The sequence below is a fragment of the Apis cerana genome, linkage group LG15 (genome assembly GCF_029169275.1).
Source record: "Apis cerana isolate GH-2021 linkage group LG15, AcerK_1.0, whole genome shotgun sequence".
Classification (NCBI taxonomy): domain Eukaryota; kingdom Metazoa; phylum Arthropoda; class Insecta; order Hymenoptera; family Apidae; genus Apis; species Apis cerana.
This window is the reverse complement of record NC_083866.1, coordinates 8138942-8164073: the sequence shown is the minus strand read 5'-3', so window position 1 is coordinate 8164073 and position 25132 is coordinate 8138942. Positions and strand designations below refer to the sequence as shown.

The 25132-nt window shown below is 40.9% G+C and overlaps 10 protein-coding genes across 29 annotated transcripts in view; 6 read left to right on the top strand and 4 right to left on the bottom strand.

The window, feature by feature from the left end:
• LOC107997401 (cadherin-99C) overlaps window positions 1-2321 on the top strand; it is a 98612-nt gene extending 96291 nt beyond the window's left edge. For all 5 annotated transcript variants that reach the window (XM_017055963.3, XM_017055969.3, XM_062086022.1 and 2 more), the window contains one exon: window positions 110-2321. In XM_017055963.3, coding sequence (XP_016911452.1) covers window positions 110-432 — 323 coding nt within the window. In that variant the 3' untranslated portion in view covers window positions 433-2321. The remainder of the gene's footprint in view (window positions 1-109) is intronic.
• The window catches only part of LOC107997405 (uncharacterized protein C15orf61 homolog), a 78795-nt gene extending 75980 nt beyond the window's left edge, over window positions 1-2815 (bottom strand). For 2 of the 3 annotated variants that reach the window (XM_062086046.1, XM_062086044.1), the window contains exon 1: window positions 2609-2813. The gene's annotated coding sequence lies outside the window, so the exon portion shown is untranslated. Of the gene's footprint in view, window positions 1-2608 lie in introns of all 3 variants that reach the window. The other variant, XM_062086056.1, reaches the window with a different exon arrangement.
• Window positions 2816-2862: 47 nt separating this feature from the next.
• Window positions 2863-11297, top strand: LOC107997372 (tetraspanin-3). 7 transcript variants are annotated; one of them, XM_062086032.1, is made up of 9 exons: window positions 2863-3434; window positions 4699-4785; window positions 7082-7176; window positions 7274-7459; window positions 8081-8203; window positions 8493-8546; window positions 8618-8710; window positions 9328-9411; window positions 9489-11297. In XM_062086032.1, exons 2-9 carry the CDS (start codon window positions 4782-4784, stop codon window positions 9549-9551), a joined length of 702 nt encoding a protein of 233 aa, XP_061942016.1. In that variant the 5' UTR covers window positions 2863-3434; window positions 4699-4781; the 3' UTR covers window positions 9552-11297. The 7 variants fall into 7 exon arrangements, with proteins under 7 accessions (XP_061942016.1, XP_061942011.1, XP_061942017.1 ...); XM_062086027.1 differs by having other exon boundaries at window positions 6964-7176; XM_062086033.1 differs by having other exon boundaries at window positions 2863-3748.
• A 251-nt stretch (window positions 11298-11548) lies between these two features.
• Window positions 11549-14684, top strand: LOC107997443 (carbonic anhydrase 7-like). 5 transcript variants are annotated; one of them, XM_062086036.1, is made up of 5 exons: window positions 11549-11691; window positions 13298-13456; window positions 13546-13689; window positions 13802-14155; window positions 14340-14684. In XM_062086036.1, the coding sequence occupies exons 2-5, from the start codon at window positions 13444-13446 to the stop codon at window positions 14579-14581; spliced, it is 753 nt and encodes a 250-aa protein (XP_061942020.1). In that variant the 5' UTR covers window positions 11549-11691; window positions 13298-13443; the 3' UTR covers window positions 14582-14684. The 5 variants fall into 5 exon arrangements, with proteins under 5 accessions (XP_061942020.1, XP_061942019.1, XP_061942021.1 ...); XM_062086035.1 differs by having other exon boundaries at window positions 13802-14684; XM_062086037.1 differs by lacking the exon at window positions 11549-11691 and having other exon boundaries at window positions 12749-13456; window positions 13802-14135.
• LOC107997444 (carbonic anhydrase 3) lies at window positions 11567-12971 on the bottom strand. The gene is made up of 5 exons (XM_017056047.3): window positions 12914-12971; window positions 12535-12801; window positions 12087-12343; window positions 11749-11973; window positions 11567-11668 (listed from the first exon to the last, which is right to left on the bottom strand). The coding sequence occupies exons 1-5, from the start codon at window positions 12969-12971 to the stop codon at window positions 11567-11569; spliced, it is 909 nt and encodes a 302-aa protein (XP_016911536.1).
• A 465-nt stretch (window positions 14685-15149) lies between the features above and the next one.
• LOC107997371 (carbonic anhydrase 2-like) lies at window positions 15150-15961 on the top strand. The gene is made up of 4 exons (XM_062086212.1): window positions 15150-15246; window positions 15361-15502; window positions 15592-15697; window positions 15779-15961. Exons 1-4 carry the CDS (start codon window positions 15150-15152, stop codon window positions 15959-15961), a joined length of 528 nt encoding a protein of 175 aa, XP_061942196.1.
• LOC107997397 (carbonic anhydrase-like) lies at window positions 15427-18056 on the top strand. 3 transcript variants are annotated; one of them, XM_062086039.1, is made up of 8 exons: window positions 15427-15697; window positions 15981-16117; window positions 16899-17033; window positions 17098-17242; window positions 17310-17415; window positions 17520-17622; window positions 17720-17856; window positions 17920-18056. In XM_062086039.1, exons 2-8 carry the CDS (start codon window positions 16066-16068, stop codon window positions 18028-18030), a joined length of 789 nt encoding a protein of 262 aa, XP_061942023.1. In that variant the 5' UTR covers window positions 15427-15697; window positions 15981-16065; the 3' UTR covers window positions 18031-18056. The 3 variants fall into 3 exon arrangements, with proteins under 3 accessions (XP_061942023.1, XP_061942025.1, XP_061942024.1); XM_062086041.1 differs by lacking the exon at window positions 15981-16117 and having other exon boundaries at window positions 15429-15697; XM_062086040.1 differs by lacking the exons at window positions 15427-15697; window positions 15981-16117 and adding an exon at window positions 16325-16781.
• An 83-nt stretch (window positions 18057-18139) lies between these two features.
• LOC114577488 (MYCBP-associated protein-like) lies at window positions 18140-20435 on the bottom strand. The gene has a single exon (XM_028666514.2). The coding sequence runs from the start codon at window positions 20266-20268 to the stop codon at window positions 18313-18315; it is 1956 nt and encodes a 651-aa protein (XP_028522315.2). The 5' UTR covers window positions 20269-20435; the 3' UTR covers window positions 18140-18312.
• Window positions 20436-20480: 45 nt separating this feature from the next.
• Window positions 20481-21947, top strand: LOC107997370 (carbonic anhydrase 2-like). The gene is made up of 5 exons (XM_062086211.1): window positions 20481-20493; window positions 20559-20744; window positions 20865-21006; window positions 21107-21212; window positions 21690-21947. The coding sequence occupies exons 1-5, from the start codon at window positions 20481-20483 to the stop codon at window positions 21945-21947; spliced, it is 705 nt and encodes a 234-aa protein (XP_061942195.1).
• A 6-nt stretch (window positions 21948-21953) lies between these two features.
• LOC107997367 (uncharacterized) lies at window positions 21954-23955 on the bottom strand. 2 transcript variants are annotated; one of them, XM_017055912.3, is made up of 6 exons: window positions 23617-23955; window positions 23344-23535; window positions 23093-23271; window positions 22720-23012; window positions 22386-22636; window positions 21954-22275 (listed from the first exon to the last, which is right to left on the bottom strand). In XM_017055912.3, exons 1-6 carry the CDS (start codon window positions 23880-23882, stop codon window positions 22098-22100), a joined length of 1359 nt encoding a protein of 452 aa, XP_016911401.2. In that variant the 5' UTR covers window positions 23883-23955; the 3' UTR covers window positions 21954-22097. The 2 variants fall into 2 exon arrangements, with proteins under 2 accessions (XP_016911401.2, XP_061942009.1); XM_062086025.1 differs by having other exon boundaries at window positions 21999-22270.
• Between the last annotated feature and the right edge of the window lie 1177 nt (window positions 23956-25132).

The window sequence follows — 25132 nt, the reverse complement described above, 5'->3', positions numbered from 1 at the left end:
GAGACAAAAATACATACAACCATCCATCCCCCTTACGTAGAGAACACCGGGCAAAATATCGAGAGAAAGGAGAAGGATTCACCAACGATATAATTGCGTCTATTCGCAGGTCAACAGAGCCCTGTGAGCTCGGAGGCGGCGACAACGGCGCGCGCCTCGAGCATAGCGGGGACCCACGCGGATACGAACATCCACTCGTTGCGGCGATCCACTCTTGGAAGAAAGAACAACGGCGGCAACGCGAACACCACGCTCAACAACCACGACGCGACGCCTGTCCTCAACCCGCTCTACAACCACGGCAACGACTCGCTGCTCAGCCCGAGCCCATCCAACGACAACGTGACGTTCAGGGAGAAAAGGGACTATTCCCATCTGGGATTCACGTATCTGGGCGAGCAGAGCCCGGTCGAAACCACCACCGAGCTGTAAATCAACTCGCTTGTTTCCAACGCGCTATTTCTCTCCCTCCTCCCTTCCGTTTCGACCATCCTTCCCTCGATGTACGCCTCGGAGAGAGGAAAATTTATTCGAGATTTTTTTTACTGGAATTCTCTCTCTGAATGAGAACACTTTGAGAGGGGAGAGCGCTTTTTATTATCGAGATTAATTTCGGGAGGGGGAGGAAACGTGTGTAACGTTGCTAGGTTTTTAGGCACGAGTTTGAAAGCCGACGGATGCCAACGGTTCGTTTTCTTTCGAAGCGCGCGCGAGAGAATTTGTTCCGCACGGCGTGCTTTCAATCGCGACGAGCATTGTGCGCGACGAACAGAGAGGCGGCGGTGGCGCTACTTGTACTCGGGGAAACGAGGTCGCGAGGGAGGAGGAGGGAAAGAAGCGAGCGAGGCCCCCACTCTCTTTCCCTCTGAAGGAGAAGCTTTCGACGAGAAGGCTATTTGAAAGGGGAGGGCGAACAATTCCTCTTGATATTTGAGAAAAATTGTTATTCGCCGTGTTTGCTCGGACCGTTCGGGGTCCGCCACGACTGTACAACGAAATTCTGCCATCGAACGAACCAATTTTTAATGTGATTTTTTTTCTCTCGACGCCTGGATATTCAAACGATTTTGTTCGTCGAGATCGAGCGTCCTTGTTTAAAAGAGAAGGTGAAAAAGGAAAAAAAACAATCGTTCGTGTTTCGAACGAGCTTCCTCGATCTACGGAAACGTTGGGCAATTTTTTCGAGGACCCGCTGCTGTGCAATAGTTTCATCGTCTCGTCCCTCTTAGCGACGAGAGACGAATATCATTTTTTTTTCTTTCGCGGAATTTTCGCACGCCACGCGTTGATTTTTACTTGGAGAATGTGCGGATAATAAAATCATGTAGCGATTGCAACGAGTCGCAACGTACCGTCCACGCAACGTAGCTGTTAAGTATATTAAATAACGTTAATCGATTTATAAAAGAAAAAAAAAAAGGGATAAATGCGGTTTGAATGCGATCGTACGAATGCGTGATCCTGTGAATATACATACGAATGATAGGCCCGTGAACTTAAATAATTGTAACGAGAGACCCCCCCCCCCCTATTGTAATACCCGTTGTATAATAAGATCTTTTTTTTTATTTATAATCGCGCGTTTGCTCATTTTATTATTTTATTATTTTTTTTTAACGAGATTCGACCAATGGTAGGCATATCGTTGTTACGTGTATGTTGTTACAAAAAAAGATGAGAAGATGTGTTCGACAATTCACGCATCCTGTGTCTCTTCGCTCTTCCGCTTGTTTGTTTTTTTTACTTCTTCAAGTTTCTTTTCTTTCATTCGAATAATCGTGATCGTCAACTCATCGCCGTGAAGAATGATATATATCCTGCGTGGATCAGATATGATATATTTTTGACGAACGTGCCGAAGTGTCTTCAAAGCGCTAAACTTTTCGCAGGTGTTTGACGAATAGGGATAATAATTGTAGCGTGAAACATTCTGCGGAATGCGTTTTCGAGTATATCGATTCGATCGGGAAATATTGTACTTAAAGTTTTTTTAGATTATTTTAAAATTTTAAGAACGAGGTGGAGCAAAGAATGGTTAAATAGGAAATCGCGAGACTTGATCGGTTAAATCTCTAGTCGTGCGGCGAACATCCCGACTGTATCATAACATAAAGAATTTATCTTTCGATTTTATTTAGGAAACGTTAAAAGGAATTGGGAAAAAAGAACGATCCGCATCGTCAATTCTTGGACTAGAGCGTCGATCATTTACGTATATATACATATATATATAGTTATACACGTGTTGCGTGAAATGACCGAAATACGAATGCTGTAAAAAATTGTTAATACTTTTAATAAATCTATTATATTTACATAAATTACGAATATAATTCGACAAACGAAGTCATCCTCCCTCCCTCAGCCATATTGTTAATCATACATCATATACCGAAAATCGAGAAACTGGTCCGTTTCCAATCCCCTTTACGAAATTCTCTTATCCAAAAAAAAAAAAAAAAAAAGAAAAAGAAAATGAGTTAACTAAAGTAGAAAAGATAGTTACCAACCGCGCGTAACTTTTTTCCCACTCCCGAGAGAACGAAAAGCGTGTATCGTCATCGCAATATCGCGCAAGTGAAAAAAACTTGAAATAGGGAAAACTCACTCGTCTCTCGTCCCAAAACGACATCCATCGTCCAGTTCGTCCATCTCTTCTCGTTCCCCTCGCCCTCGAGATGTTTGCAACTCCGGGAAAAGGATACAAGATATCCTATCCTAGGCTGGAGACACGACCGTTGGAACACGGCATCGAACGAGAGAACAGCGCGGCTCTCGAGCGTGTCGAAACGCGTGGATTAACGAGTAGGGATCGACTAGGGAGCAAGACGAGAGAGCGTCGGCGCCGTTCCAACGCGACGCACACGCGCCGTGGACCCGAAGCGAATGAAGAAAAGAGAAAGAGAGAGAGAGAAAGAGAGAGAATGTGTGTATGTGAGCGCGCATCGAGGAGCTGGGCAAGCGAGCATCTGCCCTCGCCAGTGTCGTCTCGGTCGTCTCGGGATCCTCGATCGGTACAGAGAGGGACTCCCTGTTGGTCGAGGGTACTCCCTTGTTGCTCACTCGAGGAGTAAGAGAAAATCCTCGCACGGGAGAGTTGGCACGTGAGATATCGTATCGTGATCGATCTCTCGTGTCTCTTGCGCGTGTTCTATCCTCTCCTGCCCACCCCCTCCCCGCTCCCTCGTTCCCTCCTCGTTCCTCGCCGGCCACGGATCGGCCACATCCAGGATTACGCATCGACGATCGAGCGAGGATTACCGCCGCGAGATTCCCTGTTCGGGGAGGAAGGAAAGTAAGAAGGAGGAGAAGGCGAATATTGGGAAGAGGATTTCGGTGGAGAAGTGGTGTTGTTGCTAGGTGTTGTTGATCACCGGTGCGATTGTGGACCACCTGTGAATCTATGGTGATCGATGGATGTGGGATGTAAACGTGTACGTACGTTTTACGAGTTTTTGTTTCACTGTAACCCCGCGTTTCCCGCCCTTCGTTTCTCTCTCTCTCTTTCTCTCCCCCTCTCACTCTCTCTCTCTCTTTCTCGTCGAGCGAAGCGTGAAATTGGGCGAATCAACAGGGGAACGGGACGACGATCGAGTTTGCACCCCGATGTTTGCACGGATGATGATGACGATGATGATGATGATGGTGATGGTGGTAGTGATGGTGATGGTAATATCGCGGCCGATGGAAAGATAAATGGGAGTATTCGTGGAACGTATTGTTCGAGAACTTTGTGCGCTCTACCGTGGTGTGTGTATCGATTAATAATAATACGATAATAAATTAAGAGGGGGAGACGAAAATCGACCAGGATTCTCGTTAGGCTTTTTTAATCTTTCTCTCTCGTGGATTATAAGAAAGAAGTGAATAATCGGATGTTTAGCGGTGTAATGCTTGCTCGGCGGTTTGTATAATAATCATGGTTTACTTTTCGCCCAAAATCGAGCTACGGAATCGTACGTTAATTAACGGATTACGGGCGAGGAAGGATTATTATTAATTAATTTTCACTCGTGTTATTAATTCGTGGACTTTTCCTTATTATATCGAATTAAGTACGTGCATCGAGTAATGAATCTCGCAATGGTTAATCCCGATTATAGCGAATATAATAATTAATATATTCCATGGATGAAGGATTTTCTTTTCAAGAAAAGCGTGCACGTTGTTCGACATTGTGTCCCAGAATTCAAAAGACCGCGACGATCGTATATATAACCTATTCTTTGTCCCAGAGTTATAAAATTTTTTATCGATCAACGTGCAAGAAATTTTCGTTCTTTCTCCTTCCATCTTCTTTTTTTTCTTTTTTCATGCGCGCTTTAACTTTTTAGAGATTAGTGCGTTCAATCGCTCGTGCAGATTTTTAACGAGGCACGAGGTAAATTTTAATCTCGCGAACGAAGAGGATACGCGTGGAGGAAACGTGAACGAACAAATTTCGATCTACGATTAATTAAACTTTTTTTTTTCCTCGCGCAACAATTCGTTTTTCATTTTCGTGATTTTTCAACGGAAAAAGAAAGATCGTTCGATAATTTTATAAATATTTGGAGAATATCTTTTGAGAAAAATGTGGGTCGCGAGAGAATTAAGAGAGTAATAGATGTGAAGGGAGGCAGTGAGTTGAAAATGACGCGAGTTTTTTTTGTTCCTTTTTTTTTAAATAATTCACGTTGACGGAGATTATCTTTGCAGATCGATGATTATTTGACGCCCTGAAAGAACGAGATCGGCATGAAGTACTTGAAAATCGTTCTGTTTACGTTCAACTTATTGATATGGGTAAAGTATATTAAGTATATCAAAGTATATTAATTATATGATTCATTGTACAAAAAAAAATCGATCTATTTCTATCTGTTATATATATCTAAAAATTGAAAATATCTTTTCACACGTAACGTTGGTGTATTTTACAAAGAGCTTTGATATTTTCTGATAAAGCGTAAACAAATGAACGCGCGTTGTAAAGTGAGAATATATCGTTGGCATATCAGTAAAGTCAATCACCTAGAAAGTTCAATAAACAGTGAATAAACTAATTCTTCTATAGATTCTAATAAAAATTGCAATTACGAAATTGCAGAAGTTGTTAATTTTGATGAAAAACGATCCGTTCGAGTAAAACAAATTTTTCAAAGGGGAAATAGAAAGGAAAGGATCGATAATAATAGAATTTCACGGGATGATCCGGAAATAGTATAATAGTAGATCGATCAATCGTTAAATCAGTTTGTTGAATCGCGAATTTTCGGCAAGTTAAAAGCTGATGCTGATTTGCAATAGATGCAACTTAAGATTAATCCCTGAATAACACGACATTTGTTTTAACGGGGCGGAGTTGAGGGTTAATGATGAAATAAAAATATTTAAAAAGCAGCGTATTATTTCGTCAGTGTTGTTAAAAATATATAAAATTTCCTTGCAATATATTGCATACGATAGATGATTTTGTTTGCATTTGTTTTTCGAAAGTAATTGAAACGAATTGTATATTATTTTAAAACTTTATTTCAAAATAAATCGATATCGAGGTAAAATAATTTCTTTCTTTCTTATTTTTATTTCAATAAAATATCCGTATGTTTGTCACACGAATATTTTTAAATTACGATCAAATATACGGTGACGCTAAACAATGCATGATATTTTCATTGAATAATTTTTACAAACAATGAAATAATTATTGCGCGCATGCAAATGTTAAATTTTTTTTTCTTTTTGTATGAAAACAATCGAGGAATTTTCCAGAGCATACGAATATTTCATCTATATCCATTGCGAATATATCTGGTATAATTTTGTTTTGAGATGTTTCGAGTTGAAATTTTCTCGTAGATATGTATTTGTATGAATTATATATGTGAATATCAAGTACGGGTAATCTGCAAAACAGTACAGTTTAATTTCACATAGATAAAAACTTTCTTCCTAACGACGAAAACTTCTGCAATTCTGTAGCAATTATATACCATTTAAATACGTTATCATTGAAACGTACGAGGTACCTTATGTAATTGGATCGAGATTCTAAAACGAGATTAAAAATATAAAAGGAAAGCGAAGCGAAGAGAAATTGTCTACATTGTCTATTTTACATTAAAACTATTAAAATTATGTAAATTTTAAACCTCTAATAATTTCGAAGATAATAACTTCTAATCGATAAACGAGCGATCAATGGAAGCATGAAACCTTGCCCTTTAAAATGCCTTTTCATTTATTCCGATACGACTTCCGGTTCCCGAGATATTATCGTGTAAAGAAAAGATAATTTTTTAATCATTTACTCTTTAACTCGATTAAACTCTATCAAAATTAGGAAAACTTTGAACCACTATAACTCCGAAGATAATGACTTTTTATCGATAAATAATGGATCGTTGGAAGCGTGAAATCTTTCCCTTTAAAACGCTTTTTTATTTATTTCGACACGATTTCCGGTTCCCGAGATATCGTGTAAAGAAAAGGATAATTTTTAATCTCTTGCTCGGATCTTTCGCTCGCGTTTCGTCTCACTAATCTATCCCAAACTGTAAACAAGACTCTTGAACGCGATTCCTGAAAGAATGTAGTACGCACTTTCAAGAAAAAAAAAATAGATCGATAGCTCGCGTACCCATAATATATCCATTCATAACTTCGACGTTATCTTAAGTACTATCGATACTTTATATCTCAGGAACCGATTGAGATATCGGAATAAAACAAAAAGCGATTTCGAGGGCATGATCCTCCTCTTATCTTCCTCTTATATTTCGACGATAAAGAAATTCTTAATTTCTTTCGATTTCGTTTCGAAAAATGTTGCTCGACTCGCGGCAACTTTGACCCGTGATTTCAACGATCCATTATTGAGCGATGACTCTTTTAATTTTATTCCTCGCTCCATTGCGTAAAGTACCTCCGTATTTTTGATAATCTCGAAAGTAAGGCGCATAAAATGAAATTACTCGATAGTTGGCCGGGTGTACGGTACTGATGATAGGAGCATGCTTGCTGCTGGAGCCAAGCAAAGGTCACCTGTTAAATCTCTTCGTGCACGACGCCACACCGCACGATACTATTAATCTGATAGCTTACAGTTTGCTCGGCCTCGGTTTCACCGTGTTGACAGTCGGTTTCTTTGGATGTCGCGCCGCTCTCCACGGAAGCCAGTGCATACTGGCCACCGTAAGTTATCGATAGATGTAATCTCGCTCGCCATATGGATATAATAAGCCAAGGCCTGCCGCTATTCACTATCCTCTGCAACTCTTTATCTGTTCAGTACATGAGCATGCTCGTGGCGCTGATCGTCACGGAGCTTGTCACCGCGGCTGCCGGCGGTATAATGACATTTCGAATACTTTCCGGACTGGAGGAGCGTCTAATCAGCAAATTAGCCGTTGGCTACGGCCACGAGCCGACCAGCGACATCCCTTTCAGCCACAGTCTTGACTTCGCCCAATACAAGGTACGATTGCCGTGTATAATAATAGCGATCGATTATTTATTTTAAGTTGTCCTTACGTTCGTCGCGTTGCGTATCAACGACAATTTGTGATAATGTGATACGATTGTGATAAAAAGTGACACGAGATGATTAAAAAAAAAAATATTTCCAGAAAAAGGGGGACGAATTACGGAGTATTCTCTTTGTTTTACTCACGTCACACGTTCATTTAGCGCAATTCCAGTTTTTAGATTCCGGAAGCGTTTATTGCTGTAAAAAAAAGAGAAGAAAAAAAAAAGAAAAATTTCCATCGTAATTAACAAAACGTTCTCACGCCATTAAATTCTCTCGGTATTTTTTTGGAAATTCGCGAGACCGTTTAATCGTCAGATTAAAGAAACGACGATTAACGAGCGTTGTCGCGACTTTCGTGTTATTTTTAACGTTCGATGTTAACGGTTGAATTTCGAAACCGTTGATCGAATTTCGAAAATAATAGGGCATCGTATCCGGGCACGAAGAGATCAGAAAACCGCACGATGGAAATTTTATTTCGAACAATGTTTAATACGCGCGCGTTGAGCCTTTCTTTTTTTCGGGAAGCACATGTCGAAAAAGCGCACATCAACGATTTCATTGCAGTTTAATTGCTGCGGAATTCACGGATACGGGGATTACAACGGCACGGCATGGTGGAGGGACGCGCAAATTTCGGGGAACAGAAGGCAGGTCCCCCTCACGTGCTGCGTTTTAAAAAATACAGAGGTATGGAGAATTTATTGTTGTGAATGCTCGAATCCAATCTACAATTTTCTGGATAAAATAATCGAGATTTTTAACAATATTCTCGAAACGAGAGATCACAGACGCGTGGAAAATTTATAGAAATGTTTTGTAATGTTCGATTCCCTTTAAAAAAAAGTTTTAACAATTATGAAATTTTTGTTGAAAAAAAAAGTTGATTTTTTTTTTTTTGGAGAGAGAATTTTCGTTCAATTTGAAAAATCAATCGTTCTCGAAATGTACACGAATATATTGTATTATTGGTCCGCAGGTGAAAAATACGGGAAGCCCAATGAGCGTTGTGTCGAGAGTATTCAACAAACATGTGAGTAATTCGATTTGCATTGAAATTTATTCGTGCAATATTCGTTAAATCTTGATTTCCCTCGAAATAAGACCGAGAAACCGTGGTTGAATCCAAAGCCGAAGGACGAGCTAGCCTGTCAAATAGAGGACAAAGAAGGTCACGATGGATATAGACATCAAGAGGTAGAACTTCGTTTCCTTTATAGCTTGATTGGTGAACAATTTTAACGGTGTTACTTATTTTTTTATTTTTTTGAATCAAGTTGCACGACATACTTATGCAACAAAGGAATTCTTGAATCGGAAAACGATGTTTATCGATCTTACGGGGAGGTCGTTGACGGCCGAAGGATACTTATCTCTCTCGCGCTTTGCATATTTATGAGATTCTATGTATTTATATATATATGTATAACGGGAAAGGATCAATTTATTGGATTGGTAAATGGAGGTTTGAATTGGAACGCTCCATTTGTCGAACGACTTACTTTTAATTAATTAAATTATGGAAATTACCGACAACCAGTTTTCCCTCTTTAAAATAGCTTTCAATTCAATTAGCTTCGTAAAATCTAAATTTAGAAGAAGAAGAAGAGGAGGAGGAAGAGGAGGAGAAAAAAAGAAATAACAGCAATTTAATTCTTTTTTACATCGTGGAGGAAAAAAATATCGCTCGAAAGATTGTGAAATTAATGTCGATCAGCTTTTTTTTTTTCATTTTTCGAGCAAAGTCAATAAATTAAAACATTCTTTTCGATTTTACTTGTTTATTTTAATTGATCGCGCAAATACGTTCACAGGGCTGCCTTCTCAAAGTTACAAGTTGGCTGCAATGCGAGAGTTTCACATTGGTATTCCTGGGAATGGCGATGGCTGGGATACAAGTACGTATCCCATCGAATTTATTCGGAGATTTTATCTGTCTCTAAAATCTAATCACGTACGCCCCTCTGTGTTTCAGACATTTGGTATAATAACCTCGGCTTTTCTTTGCCGAACGATAAGGGAGATGCAAGTGGATTGAAACTCTTGGGATGGCAAAAGCACAAAAGAAGGGAGGGAAACCAATTTCCAGACCTCTGTCGAGTTTTTGAGGAGATCAAACGACGCATTATTCTGATGTTTCATCCGTTCACTTTCGACGATTCTGCGGTGGAAATATTCGTTCGAGGGAACAACGATACATACGTGATAATAATAACATGGATATTTCGAGCAGATTTCGCAAAGCCGCGTTTACATTGAAACACAACATTTCCATTCGATCGATCGATTCTTAAAAATGAAATTTGTCATATTTTCGTTCGAACGTCGAGTTTGTTCAATTTCACGATCGTTTATAAAAAAAAAAAAACATAGCCTAAATGTAAACGTTGCTTAAGAGATTGTCGAGTCTCTTTAAAACGATCCTTTTTTTTTTTTGATTTTTTAAAAACACTCAATGATCGTGGAATTTATATCGTATAGATTGAAAGTGTGCTTGCTCGGAACCTTCCAGCCCATTCCCGTCCCTTGTATGTGTGTTTCGTTATAAAATATCGTATCGTGACGAAACGGGAGAAAGATGTCTGCATCAATTCTGTACATAAAAATATTATTCCACTCGTGTTCGTTCTGAATATGAAAACACGCTACGATTCTCAAACCGATCGTTTACCATACGACTCGTCATTCGAATAATATCGAAACTGAAAGGTTATTAATTCAAACTACTCGAGTATCCCGAATGTTTATATCTGAATATCTCGTGGAACAATCGAGAACGTCGAATCTAACGCCACTCGTGCTTCGGCTATGTTCGACCAACATCGGTTAAGTAGTCGAAGATGGCCGAAACACGATCGGCTTCTATCGGGTGTCGAGTCGCTTCGATGGACGAAGCGTTGTATAGAACCGCGAGTCCATTCGAAGAAGTTTTTATTCCGAAAGTTTCGAACAATTTGAACAATTTGTCTGTTCGATGAGCGTTCGAGTACTAGTGAGTGATAGTTTGAAATAACAACACCGATCGAAAAGTTTCGATATATTCTTGCGTATGAGATAAAAACGTACCAAACGTCGCAGTGAACCAAAGTTTGAATTACGGGTACATCTGTAAATATGTATCGCGCAACAACGACGAGAAAGGTTGAGATGAAAGTTCGAATTCGATGAAACAATGAACAGCATCGACAGATCTGTCGTTTTTCTTACTTTTTCTCGCGGGATGCGATATGCAATTTTTCATACGAGACTCACGTGATTTATACGATACATTGGCAAGCGCATATGTTCGAAACCACTTTGCGATTTTTTACCGAGGAACAAAAAATATCGAAAAATACCGTCGAAGAGTGAATGTACGCAATATCGATGTATAAGTGTGTGATAGAAATTTGTGTAGTTGACGTAACAACAAACTGCTTAAGAAAAAAAGTTGACGCGCATCCAAATAAAACGAAATGAAAGAAAGCAAAGAAAAAAAAAACACGTAACGTATTCTATCATAGTGTTCGCAATGTCGACAGAAGAAAACATTTTTACGTTGGATAATTGTTACAAAAGAGGAAAAAGAAAAGAAATATATCTGTTACAATAATTCGTGCCAAATAGATGATACATATATACATATATATACATATATATATATCTTGCGATGAGTGAATTTAACTTTGTTACATCTTTATTTTCTAATGAAATTTGTTGGAAAGTATTTGACGCGTGCGTAAAAAAGAAAAAAAAAGTATATATATATATATAGTAGAAAAATAAAATAATTGCTCTCTGTAAATTGTGTTTCTTATCATTGCATGGAAAATTTCTATCGTGTCGCGGTAAGAAGTGAAAAAAAGAACGACACGCTTTTCGCTTTCTGATTAATTTTTAATTAGAAAAAAAAAAAAATCACTTTACACGTATGGATTACAAGTTTAAAAAAAAAAAAATGTTTCGATGCAAGACGGAATCGATCACACATTTCGATTCTACGATATTCACGCACGTAAAACGCGTAAAATTTAAAAGCTTACTACTTAACGAATATATATATATATATGTGCGCTATGCGTAAAAATAGACGCTACGTTCGTTCACTTGTTGAACGGGCCTACAGTTGAACAAAATGGGGCCGTCTGGTGAGCAGATTTTTCGAAATTGAGCAACCTACGATGGAATTTGATTGTAAGGTACAAACAACAAAATATATTTGTATTAATAAATTAAACGATGGAATATCGCTTCACTTGAGACGACGATATGGCAATCGGTTCAGGTTGCAATATCCACGTGACGATTTCACTGCACGGTGGTTGGGTAAAAGAGCCATTGTACGTGTAATAATCCCTTTCGAAAGTTGGAAAAATCCATAACAGTGGGAAAGGAGGAATGTGCACCTTTGTTCCAGGTTGAACGATCCGCCACAGATTTGTCACGATGTGGTCCAAGTAAGGATTGTCCGCGTTCGTAATCTACAATAATATCGCAATATCGATAGATATCGACGTATTTTACGGAAATATTTTTCTTCCCCGTTTCCTTATTATATCCACATTTTTAGACGTGTATGTAAGAGAGATTGAACCTGAAAGAAGAACGACACGATCAATATCCCGTCGTTCTCTTTAGCCGTGATCGCGTCCAACAACGAGTTGAAGCCACGTTTTATGTGCCACACTTGTAGCTCCATAGGAAATCGAACATAATCGAAAGTATGCTCGCTACCTTCCTCGTTCGAGTGGCCCCAGTGAAAGACCATGGAGCAGAGGTCGTAAACGTTGGTCAAACATCCACCTTGGATGTACGGTCGAGTCGTGTTGCTCCACATCGTGTTCAATACCACTGGAGATCGATACATAACGATGCGTTATAAAACGGCCGAATAAAAGAACAACCGAGTTTCGAATGTATAGGGATATGGAAAAAAAAAAAAAAAACGTAAAGAAAAATGTTTCGCGCCGCGATCGAATAATTGGTTGGAGCCGAACGGAACAAGTAATTTTGCTTATTGAACCGGTGGTGGAAAATTGCACCGTTATTTTCATTATTGGTTATAGTCATCGATAATGGCCCTTTGTCATAGCCGCTCCATCGAAGAGGTTCGGACGGTTGCACCACAACGGCGAGTTGCGTTGTGACGTTGATAGGCGACTGATTGCCACCATTACTGTCAGGATACAACAGTTTCCACATGTGCGGTCCGTTGCGGTCCGCGTAACCGAACGTGTACCGTGGAAAATTGCATTCTTCCGCCCAGGGGAATAATTGGGTCCAATCTAGGACCTCGGTCAGTAGTAAAACTGTAACCAGGTATCGGCGGTATGTAAAAACGTGCAAACGTAAATTGAATCAAGTTGGATGTATTCTCGGCGCATGTTACGCGTGTATGATATCATAAATCGGTCGACTTACAAATAAGGAGGACACTGCTACATAATATCATGAATTCCGAAACTGAAATGTTTATCATTTTTAACAATCGTCCCCCCTCTTATTATCTTCGATGATACTCTGACGAAGGTTCGAAAATTGTTCGATCGCGTTGCGTCTCGATACATGGATAGACAACAGATAGTACAAGAATTTTCACTTGACAATTTTAAAAACGTTCGACAAGATTAACATGTTGGGTTATTAATCAGGAAAAATGAACGAGCAAATGATCGACCGGATAATATCGGCCTTGTGTCTATATATCGTGTATAACTTCACGCTTGAACACCACATTTAATTGTTCTCATCTCGATACCGGTGGTATATATATATCTGATAAACGTTTCTCGTTTTCATTTTCAGACTAGGTTGAAGTTAAAATTAAAAAAGTTCAAATGCGCGATGAAAATGTCCACCACGTTCTACTGTGTAAATAAATCGTGGAATAATTACGCGCAATGATCAACGTATCGAGGACAGATGATGTGATAACGACGATGATATAAGAAATGGAGTGCGCCGGTAAGAAATTTCTAAATTTCTGAAGAGAGAGGGGAAAAAAACCCCCCTCGTTTAACCTCGCTCAATCTCGTTGACGTTCATTGTTGAAGGCGATTCTGGGGGCCGAAAATGGGGCCAATCCCCTATCGATATCGACGAACGGAACTTGATCAAGATAAAATTCCCCGCCCTTATCATGAGCGGCCATTGGAACAACGACGGTGAGGCAAAAATGCGAAACATCGGGACCACAGGTGACCACTTCTCCTTTCAACTCTTCCCCTTGCATCGTCACTTTATTATTATTATTATTATTATTATCATCATCATCATTATTTATAAATAACACGGTGATAACATCCGTAGTTCGAGTGACGTTGGAGGGAAACAGGAGTCCAGCAACGATTCAAGGAGGTCCTCTGGCGACCGATACATACGAGCTTTCCGAAGTTGTGTTCAGATGGGGCCCGTCCAACTGCAAAGGTGCCGAGCACACGTTGAACGGCACCTGGTTCACGATGGAGGCGCAAGCGATACATTTTAACAAAAGATACGAAACGATCGAGAGATGTTGGCGCGAGAACGACGGCCTCGCGATATGCTCGTATTTCCTGCAAGCTTATCAAATCCCCACCTGGGACGAGCACCCGTCCTTCTCCAAGATCACCGACGATCTGTACAAAATCACCCAATATAACTCGTACGCAAAGATACCGGCAAGTACGTTAAGAATTTCCCCCCCCTTTTTTTTTTCTTTCTCCCTTTTCACGTTCGAAAAATATTATACGAGGGAAAGGAGAGAGGGAGGGGGGAAGCGGGACGATAATTTCTCTCAATTCTCGACGATTTTCGGATTGGAAAAATTTTGGATTTTCAACTTTATCAATCTTCTTATGCATCGTAGATTGTTTGAGCTGGATGAGACAAGCTTGCCAAACGCCCGGTTATTACAGTTACTTGGGCTCGCTCACCACGTTCCCGCATTACGAATGCGCTACCTGGATCGTTTTCCCGGAACCAGTCAGAATTTCGGAGAATCAAGCGGACTTGTTTCGCATGTTGCGTAACAAAGAGGGCCGCTGCATAAGAGATAATTATCGCGAGGTGCAAAAATTAAATGGTCGTATGGTTTATTATGTGAATTAAGTTATCTCTGTATCGAATCGAAAAGTATTATAAAGTATATTATTGATATTTATATTGAACGTCGTGCATGTGTATGTTTAATAAAAATCTAACGTATAATTCATTTCATGTCTCTTTCCTTTCGTATTATTTAGTCTCTACGAGATATCTTGTACGATTAATTCCATTTATCGAAACGATCGAATAATATATCGAATGGCGAACTCGAATTGCATACGAAAACATTATAATCGAATGCAACGAGATTCGTTGCAAACCTCAATCTTATCTCAATCAACATGCAGCTAATAATTTGAATTAATTTACACTTTGATCCGATCCCGTATACACACATATGTATATATTTTTGGTTAAATATTTGATTGCAAATTTTATCGGTTAAATGCTTAAATACTTGACAAGAAGATGTTAATCAAAAGGGAAAAGAAAGCACGTAAGCGTTATATTTAAAAAAAAAAAATGTATCGCTATAACCTGCATATCTTATTGCAACGATCCTTAAATTCATCTCGATTTGTCAAGTTATCAAGCCCACTTTCGTATCGACATCGTCAACAGGATTGCCTAAATGGCGACAATCACCGATCGATTTGTGCAGAACGTTCACATGGACCAAGAAACTTCCACCTCTCTACATGACGAATTACTGGTCGGATATGGGGACGGTTAAAATGACGAATACAGGGAGAACAGGTAAATTTTGAGATTTTAATGAACGAATATTAATAAAAATTCCAATAAGAAAATTACTCTTCCCTCCTCTTTTTTCCTTCCCTCAGTCGTTATAGAAATTTCCGACAGATCCCTACCTTTTCTGCGCGGTGGTCCATTGTCGAAGGACGAGTTTCAATTCATGAACGTGCAATTTCGTTGGGGCGCTGAGAACTCGTGCGGCGCGGAGCATTCCATAAGCGGTATCTGGTGAGAGCGTTTGCATCTCTTCGCAAAAATAACCGCGTGCAAATCCGAATATCATCCGTTTGCTCGCCATTTCCCTTCACTCCATCCAGGTACTCGATGGAGGCACAGGTGATGCATTGGAACACTCGTTACGGATCGATAGACAAGTGCTACGACAAACCGGACGGGATCGCTGTGCTCTCGTATTTCATGCAAGTACGTGTACCGTGTAACGGTCAATTCAATTTGTGCGAATTACAACGATCGAATTTTCCACTTTTGTAATCGCGTGGACAGGTGGTGGGCTGCCCTGGAATACCCGACAATCCCTCCCTAGCGGAAATTACCAACAACTTGTCAAAGATCAAGACAATCGGAAGCCAGACCAACATATCACCTTGTAATTTTACTTTACCGCGTTGCTTTCTTATTTTCGATATAGATTGGAGACCACATAGAAGTAAATTAATAGCCGTATAATAATTATAATTTAATTCAGATTGCTTGCTTTGGATGTTGGAGGGATGTAAAGGTCACGGTTATTACACTTACAAGGGTTCCCTTACCACACCACCGTACCAGGAATGCGTTATATGGATTATTTCGCCGATTGTGAACAAAATATCCGTTCGTCAGGTTCGTGGTCTTAATATAAAAAAGAAAAAAGAAAATGACTCGATTACAATTCGATATGTTTCTCGTATATTTTGTACTCGCATCGCAGATAGACGCGTTTAGAAGCCTGTACGACGGGAAAATGACGAACATATTGAAAAATAACAGGTCGCAGCAACGACTTCACCGAAGAATGATTTACCACATCACGGATGACGCTGTAGCATGAAGAATATATCGGGCTTTGTTGATTTATTAATCTCGTTATATTCCCCTTTTTTTTATTACGTCTATTACGCTATGTGAATTTTTCTATAAAATTAGAATTAAAAATTTATTTATACATCACATCCCCTCCTCATAAAATCAATAAATTTAATCGACAAAGTGATCAAAATTTATAATTAACGCGTTCTCGCGTTTTACACTTTCGAAAAAGAACGAGTTAATTCAAAATTATTCCTCGTTTCCTTGTTTGCTAACGCGTCAAAAAAAAAAAAAAGAAGAAGAGGAAACATAACCTTCTACCGATCACGTACATCTATCCCCATATTCATTATGCCATCCTTCAAAGAAAATTTCCAACTGGATATATTCTAATAACTAATTAAATAACAAGAATTCTGTGAAATCTCGTTCGTGAATTCGTTCGCAACGACGATGGAAGAATATACAGGTTTAATCGGTACGAGGATAATCGAGACTTTTGCTAACCCATTAGGTTATGTGTATATATATATATATATATATCTTTGCAAATCGTGTCTATTTTTTCCTTTTTCTTTTTTTTTTTTTTTTTTAGGTTTACCAGTGACGGGCCAATCTCCAATTAATCTAGACGACAGATTGGTACGAGAGCGAAAATATCCTCCACTTGTTTTGAACGGCCACTGGTTGAACGAAGGTGAAGCGAAGATGATAAACAACGGTCAAACTGGTAATTACGATGCAACTTCTCCGTCGAATCGAATAATCTAAACTCCTCCCCTCTGCTGCCTCAGCGAAAATAACTTTAAGCGGGAACAGGATTCCATCCACGATTTGCGGTGGGCCGTTGGTAGACGACGTGTACGAGTTCGAAAGCGCGCATTTCCATTGGGGCGAGGACAATTGCAACGGTGCCGAGCATACGATAAACAATACATGGTAAAGAAATGAAATTTCCCCAATTTCTCTCTCCCTGAATTGACCGAATCGTTCTGCTCTAATCAAGGTATTCGATGGAAGGGCACGTGATACATTGGAACAGAAAGTATCATACAATGGAAGAATGTTTCAGGCACAAAGACGGTTTCTGCATTTTGGCGTATCTGTTTTTGGTACGGGCCCAATCGCGATTTCGATGCCCCTCTTTTCTCCCCATCTCCCCCATTTCTTTTATCCTTTATGGTGGAAGTACAAATTTCGCTTAATTTCCTAAAAGGTGCAACCAGGTTGTTGTAATTGCATTAATCCGCAATTGGAGAGGATAACGGAGAACTTGAAGGATATCCTGGACACGGAAATGGAGACCAAGATACCACCTAGTAAGGCAATTTAATCATTAATAATAATAATTTAATTCCGCCGTCGCTTCTAATAACGTTTCTAACAAATTTTAATTCCCTCTCCTCCGTTTTCTAGACAGTTTGTCTTGGATGCGTTGGGCTACGTATTGCAGCAGATATTACACATATTCAGGATCGTTCAACGTCGCCGATTATCCAGAATGCGCCACTTGGATCGTGTTCCCGGTGGTTATACCCGTGCGAGCCAGCGAAGTAAGCCTGCGAAACAATCTCGTGACCGATTAATTATCATTAATCATCCGTATCGATCCACAGATACAAGAATTTCGAAAACTGAGGGACAAAGATGGGAAATGTATAAAGTCAAATTGTCGAGAGATACAGTTACTAAAGTGTAGACAAATATATTTAGCTGTGCCGAGTTAATATATATAACAAGCAACATCACACGAGTCACGTTTTCTTTTTTTGTGTATTCATGCGCCTGTATGTTTGCGTTTGCCGAAAAGAAAGAACGGTAAAAATCACTCTCTTACATTATCTAATTGATTAAAATTAAAAACATTACTCTCCAGCCTCTTTCAACTATCTTATACATATATATATATATATATATCCTTGTGGAAATCGATTTCAACCTCCAGGAGAGGATGGAACGACCGTGGACAAGACAAGAGAAACATTGTTCCCGTTTATTTATTTACATCATCACTTGTGACGCTCGTTCAAATTGTTGTACGACTCGATCGACGCGAATATCCTGACCAACGTGTCCCCCAGAAGGTTGTAGACGCGAATGAAAAACGTCTGCTTGTAAAGATATTCATTGGTGGGATAAAGACCCACGGCGGCCATCTCCGCGACCGTCTCCGCGACCGTCTCCGTGACCGACTCGCCCGCCGCCTGACTCCGCGACCCCCTCTTCCGCCTGGGCCGATTAACCTTGTTCGACACCCGGCGATACTCCGCGTCCGCGTGCGCCGCCTCCACGCAGACGAGCGGCAGAGGACCCCTCTCCTTCCTGAAATAAGCGCCCCTCGCGAACTCGCTCTCCCCCTCGAACAGATTGAAGAACGAGCACAACAAATTGTACACGATCTCGTGCTTGTTGGACGAGACCCTCTCGTAAAGCGTGTAGGCCAACGCCTGTTTGTACAATTTGCCGAACTCGGCCAGCACCATGTCCCTGTACTCGGGCGGCTGGATCCTCAGCATGGTCTCCCGCATCTCGAGCAACGACATGTTCCACCGATACTTGTTCTGATTCGTCGCGAGCGAGTAGAGGTGGTGGAAGTCCGTGACGATGCTCGGCGTGTAGTAGCACGTCGGGTTCTTGGCGGCGAACAGTTCCGACTCGAGGAACAGATTCCCGTAAGCCGGCTCGGGCCTCTTGTGCAGGAATATGTTCTCCACTACGTCGTTTATTATCGACCGTATCGCGTCGTTCCTTATGGAACGAGCGATGTACTCCTCGATCATCCTGCACGAGTCGCTCGGCTCGCTACCCGCGCAGCCCCAAAGCCTGAAGATGAGGGGCGAGTGGGAGAGGACGGGGCTGGTTATCAACCTCCAGAACTCGGTGGAGACGCGCGGCTCGCGCGGAAGGTACCACACCTGCAGCTTGTTTATCTGGCCAGGCAGGATCACCCCTTTCGTCTTGTTGAAGTAGAAGCACGTTACCGGGGACTTCCTGAGGGGGAACAACCTCGGCCGGTAATCGGCCTCCCTCCACTCGTACACGATCACCCTGTTCCCCTTGTTCTCGAACACGATGTCCTTCTCCACCCTCCTGTTCAACCTGCCCCGGAACGTCACGCTCCACACGATCGGATCCCCCTCCGCCCCCCGACACGCCCCATCGCCGCCCATCGAGATCTCCCGATCCTGGATCTTGAGCACGATCGCTTGCTCCAGGTAGCACTCCTCGCAGGGAGTGCACTTCTCCTCTTTCACCTCCTCCTCCTCCTCCTTCTTGTCCTCGTCCTCCTCCCTTATCACCTCGTCGCAAGCGTAGACGGTGATCGTGGGAAGTTTCGGTACCGCCTCTTCCTTCGGCCTCGGGTGGTTGTTGATCACCAGCTCCCTGGTGTACGGCTCCCTCGTGATTAGCATCCCTATCTCCCTGGACAACTCCTTCCTACGTTTCATCAGGTACTGGCTACGCTTCCACAACGACTTCTTGGTCGAGACGCAAACGAGGTTCTTCTCCTCCTCGATCAACGCCGGTAAACCGACGTAAGTCAATTCCGGGGCGATGTTCATGTCCTTTTTCGTCAGAGCGAAGTGGATGTCCGGCAAACAGGGGGCCGAGGGCAACTTCTCGGCCACCTTCCAGAACTCCGGACCCCCGCGGTACTTGTCGGGCACGACGGGGACCGGCAGCGAGGCGCAATCAATCAGATTCCTCATCTCGACCATCGGCCGTATAAGCTCGCAGGAATAATTCTGTATCTGATCGACCTGGTGCCGATTCATCCTGATTCTTGTGTGCATGTACTGCTTCTTCCGCCTCTCCAACCATGTCTTCCAGTTCACCAGCCGGGGGTCCTCCTTGATCTCCTCCTCGGGCGTTATGAACCCGTCCCTGGTCGAGACGATCGTTGTGAACTGTTTCACCCATTTCTTCGGCTCGTCCGATTTCCCGATCTTTCGCGCGTAATCCATGCCTGCTCTTCAGGGCCCCCCTTTTCGAGTACTTTGTTAAGAGTAAAGAGGAACGGAGCGAGTGCCCGCAGCGTGTCACTCGGCAATGAAGATCGGGGATGATCGGTTCGCCCCGAAGTTGGCTGCGCCAAGTTGAATCCGTGTGTATCGATCCGGAGGGGGGCAGGTGGAGGCGAGTCTTCACTCCGTTCGAACTTCGCTCGAAATCGGAAATGAATTCAATAGGTAAGAGATAATTAATTTATTCCCCGACCTCGATCCGAATTTTCCTCCTCTTTTCCCGCTCGCAGAAAAGATCGAAATTTACGAACAGAATGCCAAGTACATTCAGGGATTCGTCGCAGCCGAGGGCACGTTAGAGACACCGATCGATTTGGACATTAGTTACATGAAAGTGATCGATCTGGAACCTTTCGAATGGCCCGGTATCGATGTAACACCGAGAAAATTGAAAATTACCAATACGGGTTTTACAGGTGGGTTCCCTTCCTCTTCTTCTTCATTTCTCTCTTTTTCTCTTTTTTTTTCTTTTTTTTTCCTCTCCTTCCTTTTCACTTCCGTCGTCTCGAGTTGATGACGAGTTTATCGATTTAAAGTAATTCTGAGCGCAAAATGGCAACAAGGATCTCCTTACCTTTGCAAGGGGCCGTTAGAAGGGAATTACGTGTTCGCGCAAGTTCACTTTCATTGGGGAGAGAACGAGATGAGAGGGAGCGAGCACTTCGTTGACGGTGCAAGGTTTAAAAACTTCATTGCTTCATTGAATCCCGTACACCCACTGTAACGTATCATCCTTAAGAATCTCACTCTAAACTGTTTGATTGAATGTCGTTCAAAGCATGCCTATGGAACTTCATGTCGTGCATTACAAAGAGGAATACGAAACGTTAGACTTAGCACTTCGACGACCTAATGGCGTTACTATCATAGTATATTTTTGTAAAGTAACGTATTCGTATACATATACATATATATATATATGCTTACATTTTTAGATGTAAAATGTTTTTTATATAAATATTCCGTTTTTTTTTATTCTTAGCTTGAAAAAAAAAAAATTCATCGAACCGATTGAACCTTTGAACGAACGAAAATGTGACGATTCTTAGTTACAGAACGAGCCGAATGAATTTATGGAAGGAATCGTGAAGAATTTGACCGTCATTCGAACGGCACACTCGTCGGTTCGTATAATCCCTGCAAATTTAACCGGTATCCTAAAACCATTCTCCACCGACTATTTCTTATATTGGGGTTCGATAACCACGCCTATAAATATACACAATATTCTTTGGATAATTTGCAGAGAGCCAATCGGACTAACAACTAGACAAGTAAAATCATATTTTCATTTTCCGTTTATTTTCTTTCTCCTTTTTAACGCGATCCCTCCTTTTAATCGCGCTTTTCCTCGTGACAAGATTGCAGAGTTTCGCACTTTGCACGATGAAAAAGGCGTACCTATTCTGTCGAACATTCGCCCTATAAAACCAAGACAAGAGAAGAGCGTTTTTCACGTGTCTCCATCAGGATCCCTCTACGCGTCCCTTTTACCGCTTCCGCGAGTCGTGCCATTAACTTTTGCGACTCTTGACGCCAAAGTTTCCGAATCTCCTGTATCCGAGACGACCGTGACCGACACTAGCGTCGTCAGTATCGAGGAAAATAATATTCTCTAACGTTTTTTTCACCTTTATATTTATTATACATATACACACATATATATACGTACTCGATCGTTCGCGAGGAAAAATTCACCTTTGTAATTTCATCTTTTCACCGATAACGCGTATGATAAGGATGGGACGAAAAGCAAAATAAAGGAAATGTTATTTTCTGCGCCTTCTGCGTCTTCTTTTCATTCTTTCTCTCTTGAGATCACAGTCGGGATACAAGGATGCACAATCGGCTCCACCTAGCCCGAGCACAGAAGCTTTTACAGAATCCAGCATTGCCGACCATCGAGATCTCTCCAACACCCTGCCGGTTACCCAACTCATTCCTAAACTGGAAAAGTCCGATTCCGTGTTTACCGAATCGAAGCGATCGGTCGAATCGATTCCTATTTATCCTCGAAACGATTCGGGCGAGAGAAAAAGATTGTTTTTTTTTTTTACCTCCAAACGGGCAGCCAAATTTTACGAGGGTCCTTGGTTTCGGTCGAGTATCGGTTGCTCTCGCATAGAATTCTACGAATGCAATTTCCAAAATCTAAGTCAGCGACGAGGGCAGCCTCGATGCTTCTAAGAACGGTGTGAGACAATTCGTTCAATTCCTGTTGATCGTCGTAGGATAAGTGCAACAATCCACTCGGATCCCTTCTTAGACGTTTGGCGGTCGTCGTGGTCATGGTTGTGTTCATGTTCGTCTACGCGAATTTGAAAGAAGAGAAAGGTAAGAAGAGGAAGTCGAAAAGAGGAATTGGAAATAGCGGATATAACCCGTATGTACCGTGGCGTTCATCAACAAATGTATAATGAATACTCCAAAGGATAAGAAGGCCAAGGCTGTGAGGGCGATTTCGAAAAAATCCTTTATCGAAAGATCGCTTCCTTTCCCCTTGTAGTTCTGTTTATGGTATTCCTCCTCGTGATCTTGGTAAATTGGAGCGTAATAATGTTCCTCGTGTATAGCGGGATAAGTTTCCGTGTGATGCAGGTAATGGCCGCCACCACCACCACCGCCGTGACCGTATGCAGGATGGCCGTAAAAGAAATGTCCCGTTGAGGATGGGAGCATGTGATCTGTGGAAAAAGACAAATATTTGATCTTAAGAAGATTTTTCTTTTTTCCTTTCAATTATCGTTTCAGCATTTTGTTTTACCATGCTCCTCGTCGTGTCCATCGTAGAAACCAACTTTACCGGATGGTAAAGCAGCCGGCATCGCGTAACCTGTCACTTCCCCATCGAATTCCTCTAAACTCTCGTCCTGATTACCATGCTTCTTCTTCGTTTTCCTTCGAGGAACGTAGTGCCTGTACACGTCGTCCAAAGTCGTCCTTCTGTGCACGCAAATTGTACTTTCGTCCATTAATTAATTACGGATAATTATTGAATTCGAAACTGACGATTACCTTTGCAGCCAGTTTTTGTACTTGGAACTTCCCTCGTCCGCTAATAATTTATCGTGAACGGTGACGTTATCGATCGTGTCGTATAAATCATCTTTCCCCGCGTCCAATCGTCTCTTAACTCGAGGCGTCCTCATTAACTTTGCTATTTCCTCGGCCATGTAGCCGTGACACAAATATTCGTTCATCCTTTTCCTGACGAGGTGATGACGGGGTGACCCACGAGACGTAAAAATTTAGATAATTTGGATAAGTTTTTTTTTTAACAATACGTACCTGTGATATTCCATCTCGATTATGGCATCGTGGATGGTTCCATCCACGATTTTATCCTCGATACTTTTCGTCGCGTTCGCGCTAGTTTCTTGATCCGCGAACAAGAAGGAGCCAGGCAAGAGATCGACGGAAAGAATATCGTTCTCGTCGATACAAAATTCGTTTCCATCGTCGAAACATTGTTGCGCGGAATTTATGCGAATTATCGGCAAGAAACAAACAACGAGAAACCGGACGAATCGAGTTTTCTCGAACGAAGGAATCATTTCTAGAGTTAGACGTAATCTGACAAGCCGATGCTAAGAAGACTAGCAAAACGGAAACACGCTGCTTGAAACAATCTGTTCAACTGGTAGAAATAATTGCTTTAACCGTGTGTTTAAATGCCGTTGACAAACTTCTTCTGTTTCAAGTAACAGTTACGCGTATAATTACACTGGTAAGTGAATGAGTTTACAGTGATTTAATTCTTGGATCTTGTTAATTGTTATATTTTAAATTTTTTATTTCGATCGAGTGTATGACGTTGGACCACGTGATTAACTATTTAATACAATAATTTCATTTTTTAATCTAATCAATAGAGCGTCGGATTATGTTAAAATTTGACAAGGATCATTTACGAAGATTCCAACATATATTTTACAATACAGAAGTGAAAATTGATCTTTTTTTTTAATATAATAATTTTTATTTAATCAACGAAGTCTTGGATCACGTTAAAATTTAACGAGCTTTCCAATTAATTCAGAAATTAATGAAAATTTATAAATTTTTCGTAACCATTGAACACAATAATTTTTATCCGATCAACCAAGTCTTGGACCACGTTAAAATTTAACAAGGATCATTTACGAGCTTTCAAATTAATAGAGAAAATATATAAATATAGAAATTTATATTTATATTATATTATATTAATACAGAATAATTATAATTTATCTTTCGTCGTAACTATTTAACACAATAATTTCACTTTTTTAATCTAACCAATAGAGCGTCGCATTATGTTAAAATTTAACAAGGATCATTTACGAAGATTCCAACATATATTTTACAATACCGAAGTGAAAATTGATCTTTTCTTTTCTTTTAATATAATAATTTTTATCTAATCAACAAAGTCTTGGATCACGTTAAAATTTAACGAGGATCATTTACGAATCATTGCGTTCCAATTAATTCAGAAATTAATGAACTTAATTTTTCGCCGTAATTACTCAACGTAATAACTTCCCTATTTCAATTTTTTTTCTCCGATCAACGAAACCTCGAACCACGTTAGAATCTAACGAGGATCATCGACGAGCTTTCCAATTAATATAGAAGGGAAAATTGATAAATAGTTTAGTCGTAAGAACATGGTTAACATCGCACCTATTTAGCCCAGGCGCTGGAAGATAAAGGATAATGGCGTGAACTTTCTTCGAAAACTGGACGATTAATTTTCAATGTAACCTCGATGTATAACTGGTATGGGCACAGATATAGCCCACTCTCGCGAGATATTAGACAG

Bases quoted from the DNA above. Each gene is read 5' to 3' on its own strand.
- LOC107997443 (XM_062086035.1), top strand. The intron at 13,690-13,801 runs GTGACCACTTCT...TAACATCCGTAG, and splicing joins GCGAAACATCGGGACCACAG to TTCGAGTGACGTTGGAGGGA.
- LOC107997367 (XM_017055912.3), bottom strand. From the start codon at position 23,882: ATGATTCCTTCGTTCGAGAAAACTCGATTCGTCCGGTTTCTCGTTGTT. The intron at 23,013-23,092 runs GTAAAACAAAAT...CTTTTTCCACAG, and splicing joins TGGACACGACGAGGAGCATG to ATCACATGCTCCCATCCTCA. The intron at 22,637-22,719 runs GTACATACGGGT...AAATTCGCGTAG, and splicing joins ATTTGTTGATGAACGCCACG to ACGAACATGAACACAACCAT.
- LOC107997397 (XM_062086039.1), top strand. From the start codon at position 16,066: ATGCGTTATATGGATTATTTCGCCGATTGTGAACAAAATATCCGTTCG. The intron at 16,118-16,898 runs GTTCGTGGTCTT...TTTTTTTTTTAG, and splicing joins ACAAAATATCCGTTCGTCAG to GTTTACCAGTGACGGGCCAA. The intron at 17,623-17,719 runs GTAAGGCAATTT...TCCGTTTTCTAG, and splicing joins GGAGACCAAGATACCACCTA to ACAGTTTGTCTTGGATGCGT.
- LOC107997444 (XM_017056047.3), bottom strand. From the start codon at position 12,971: ATGATAAACATTTCAGTTTCGGAATTCATGATATTATGTAGCAGTGTC. The intron at 12,802-12,913 runs GTAAGTCGACCG...ACCTGGTTACAG, and splicing joins TAGCAGTGTCCTCCTTATTT to TTTTACTACTGACCGAGGTC. The intron at 11,669-11,748 runs GTGAAGCGATAT...ATTCCATCGTAG, and splicing joins TTGCCATATCGTCGTCTCAA to GTTGCTCAATTTCGAAAAAT.
- LOC107997371 (XM_062086212.1), top strand. From the start codon at position 15,150: ATGGCGACAATCACCGATCGATTTGTGCAGAACGTTCACATGGACCAA. The intron at 15,247-15,360 runs GTTAAAATGACG...TCCTTCCCTCAG, and splicing joins ACTGGTCGGATATGGGGACG to TCGTTATAGAAATTTCCGAC. The intron at 15,698-15,778 runs GTACGTGTACCG...TCGCGTGGACAG, and splicing joins TGCTCTCGTATTTCATGCAA to GTGGTGGGCTGCCCTGGAAT.
- LOC114577488 (XM_028666514.2), bottom strand. From the start codon at position 20,268: ATGGATTACGCGCGAAAGATCGGGAAATCGGACGAGCCGAAGAAATGG.
- LOC107997370 (XM_062086211.1), top strand. The intron at 20,745-20,864 runs GTGGGTTCCCTT...ATCGATTTAAAG, and splicing joins TACCAATACGGGTTTTACAG to TAATTCTGAGCGCAAAATGG. The intron at 21,007-21,106 runs GTTTAAAAACTT...TGTCGTTCAAAG, and splicing joins CACTTCGTTGACGGTGCAAG to CATGCCTATGGAACTTCATG.
- LOC107997372 (XM_062086027.1), top strand. From the start codon at position 4,738: ATGAAGTACTTGAAAATCGTTCTGTTTACGTTCAACTTATTGATATGG. The intron at 4,786-6,963 runs GTAAAGTATATT...ATTACTCGATAG, and splicing joins CGTTCAACTTATTGATATGG to TTGGCCGGGTGTACGGTACT. The intron at 7,460-8,080 runs GTACGATTGCCG...ATTTCATTGCAG, and splicing joins TTGACTTCGCCCAATACAAG to TTTAATTGCTGCGGAATTCA.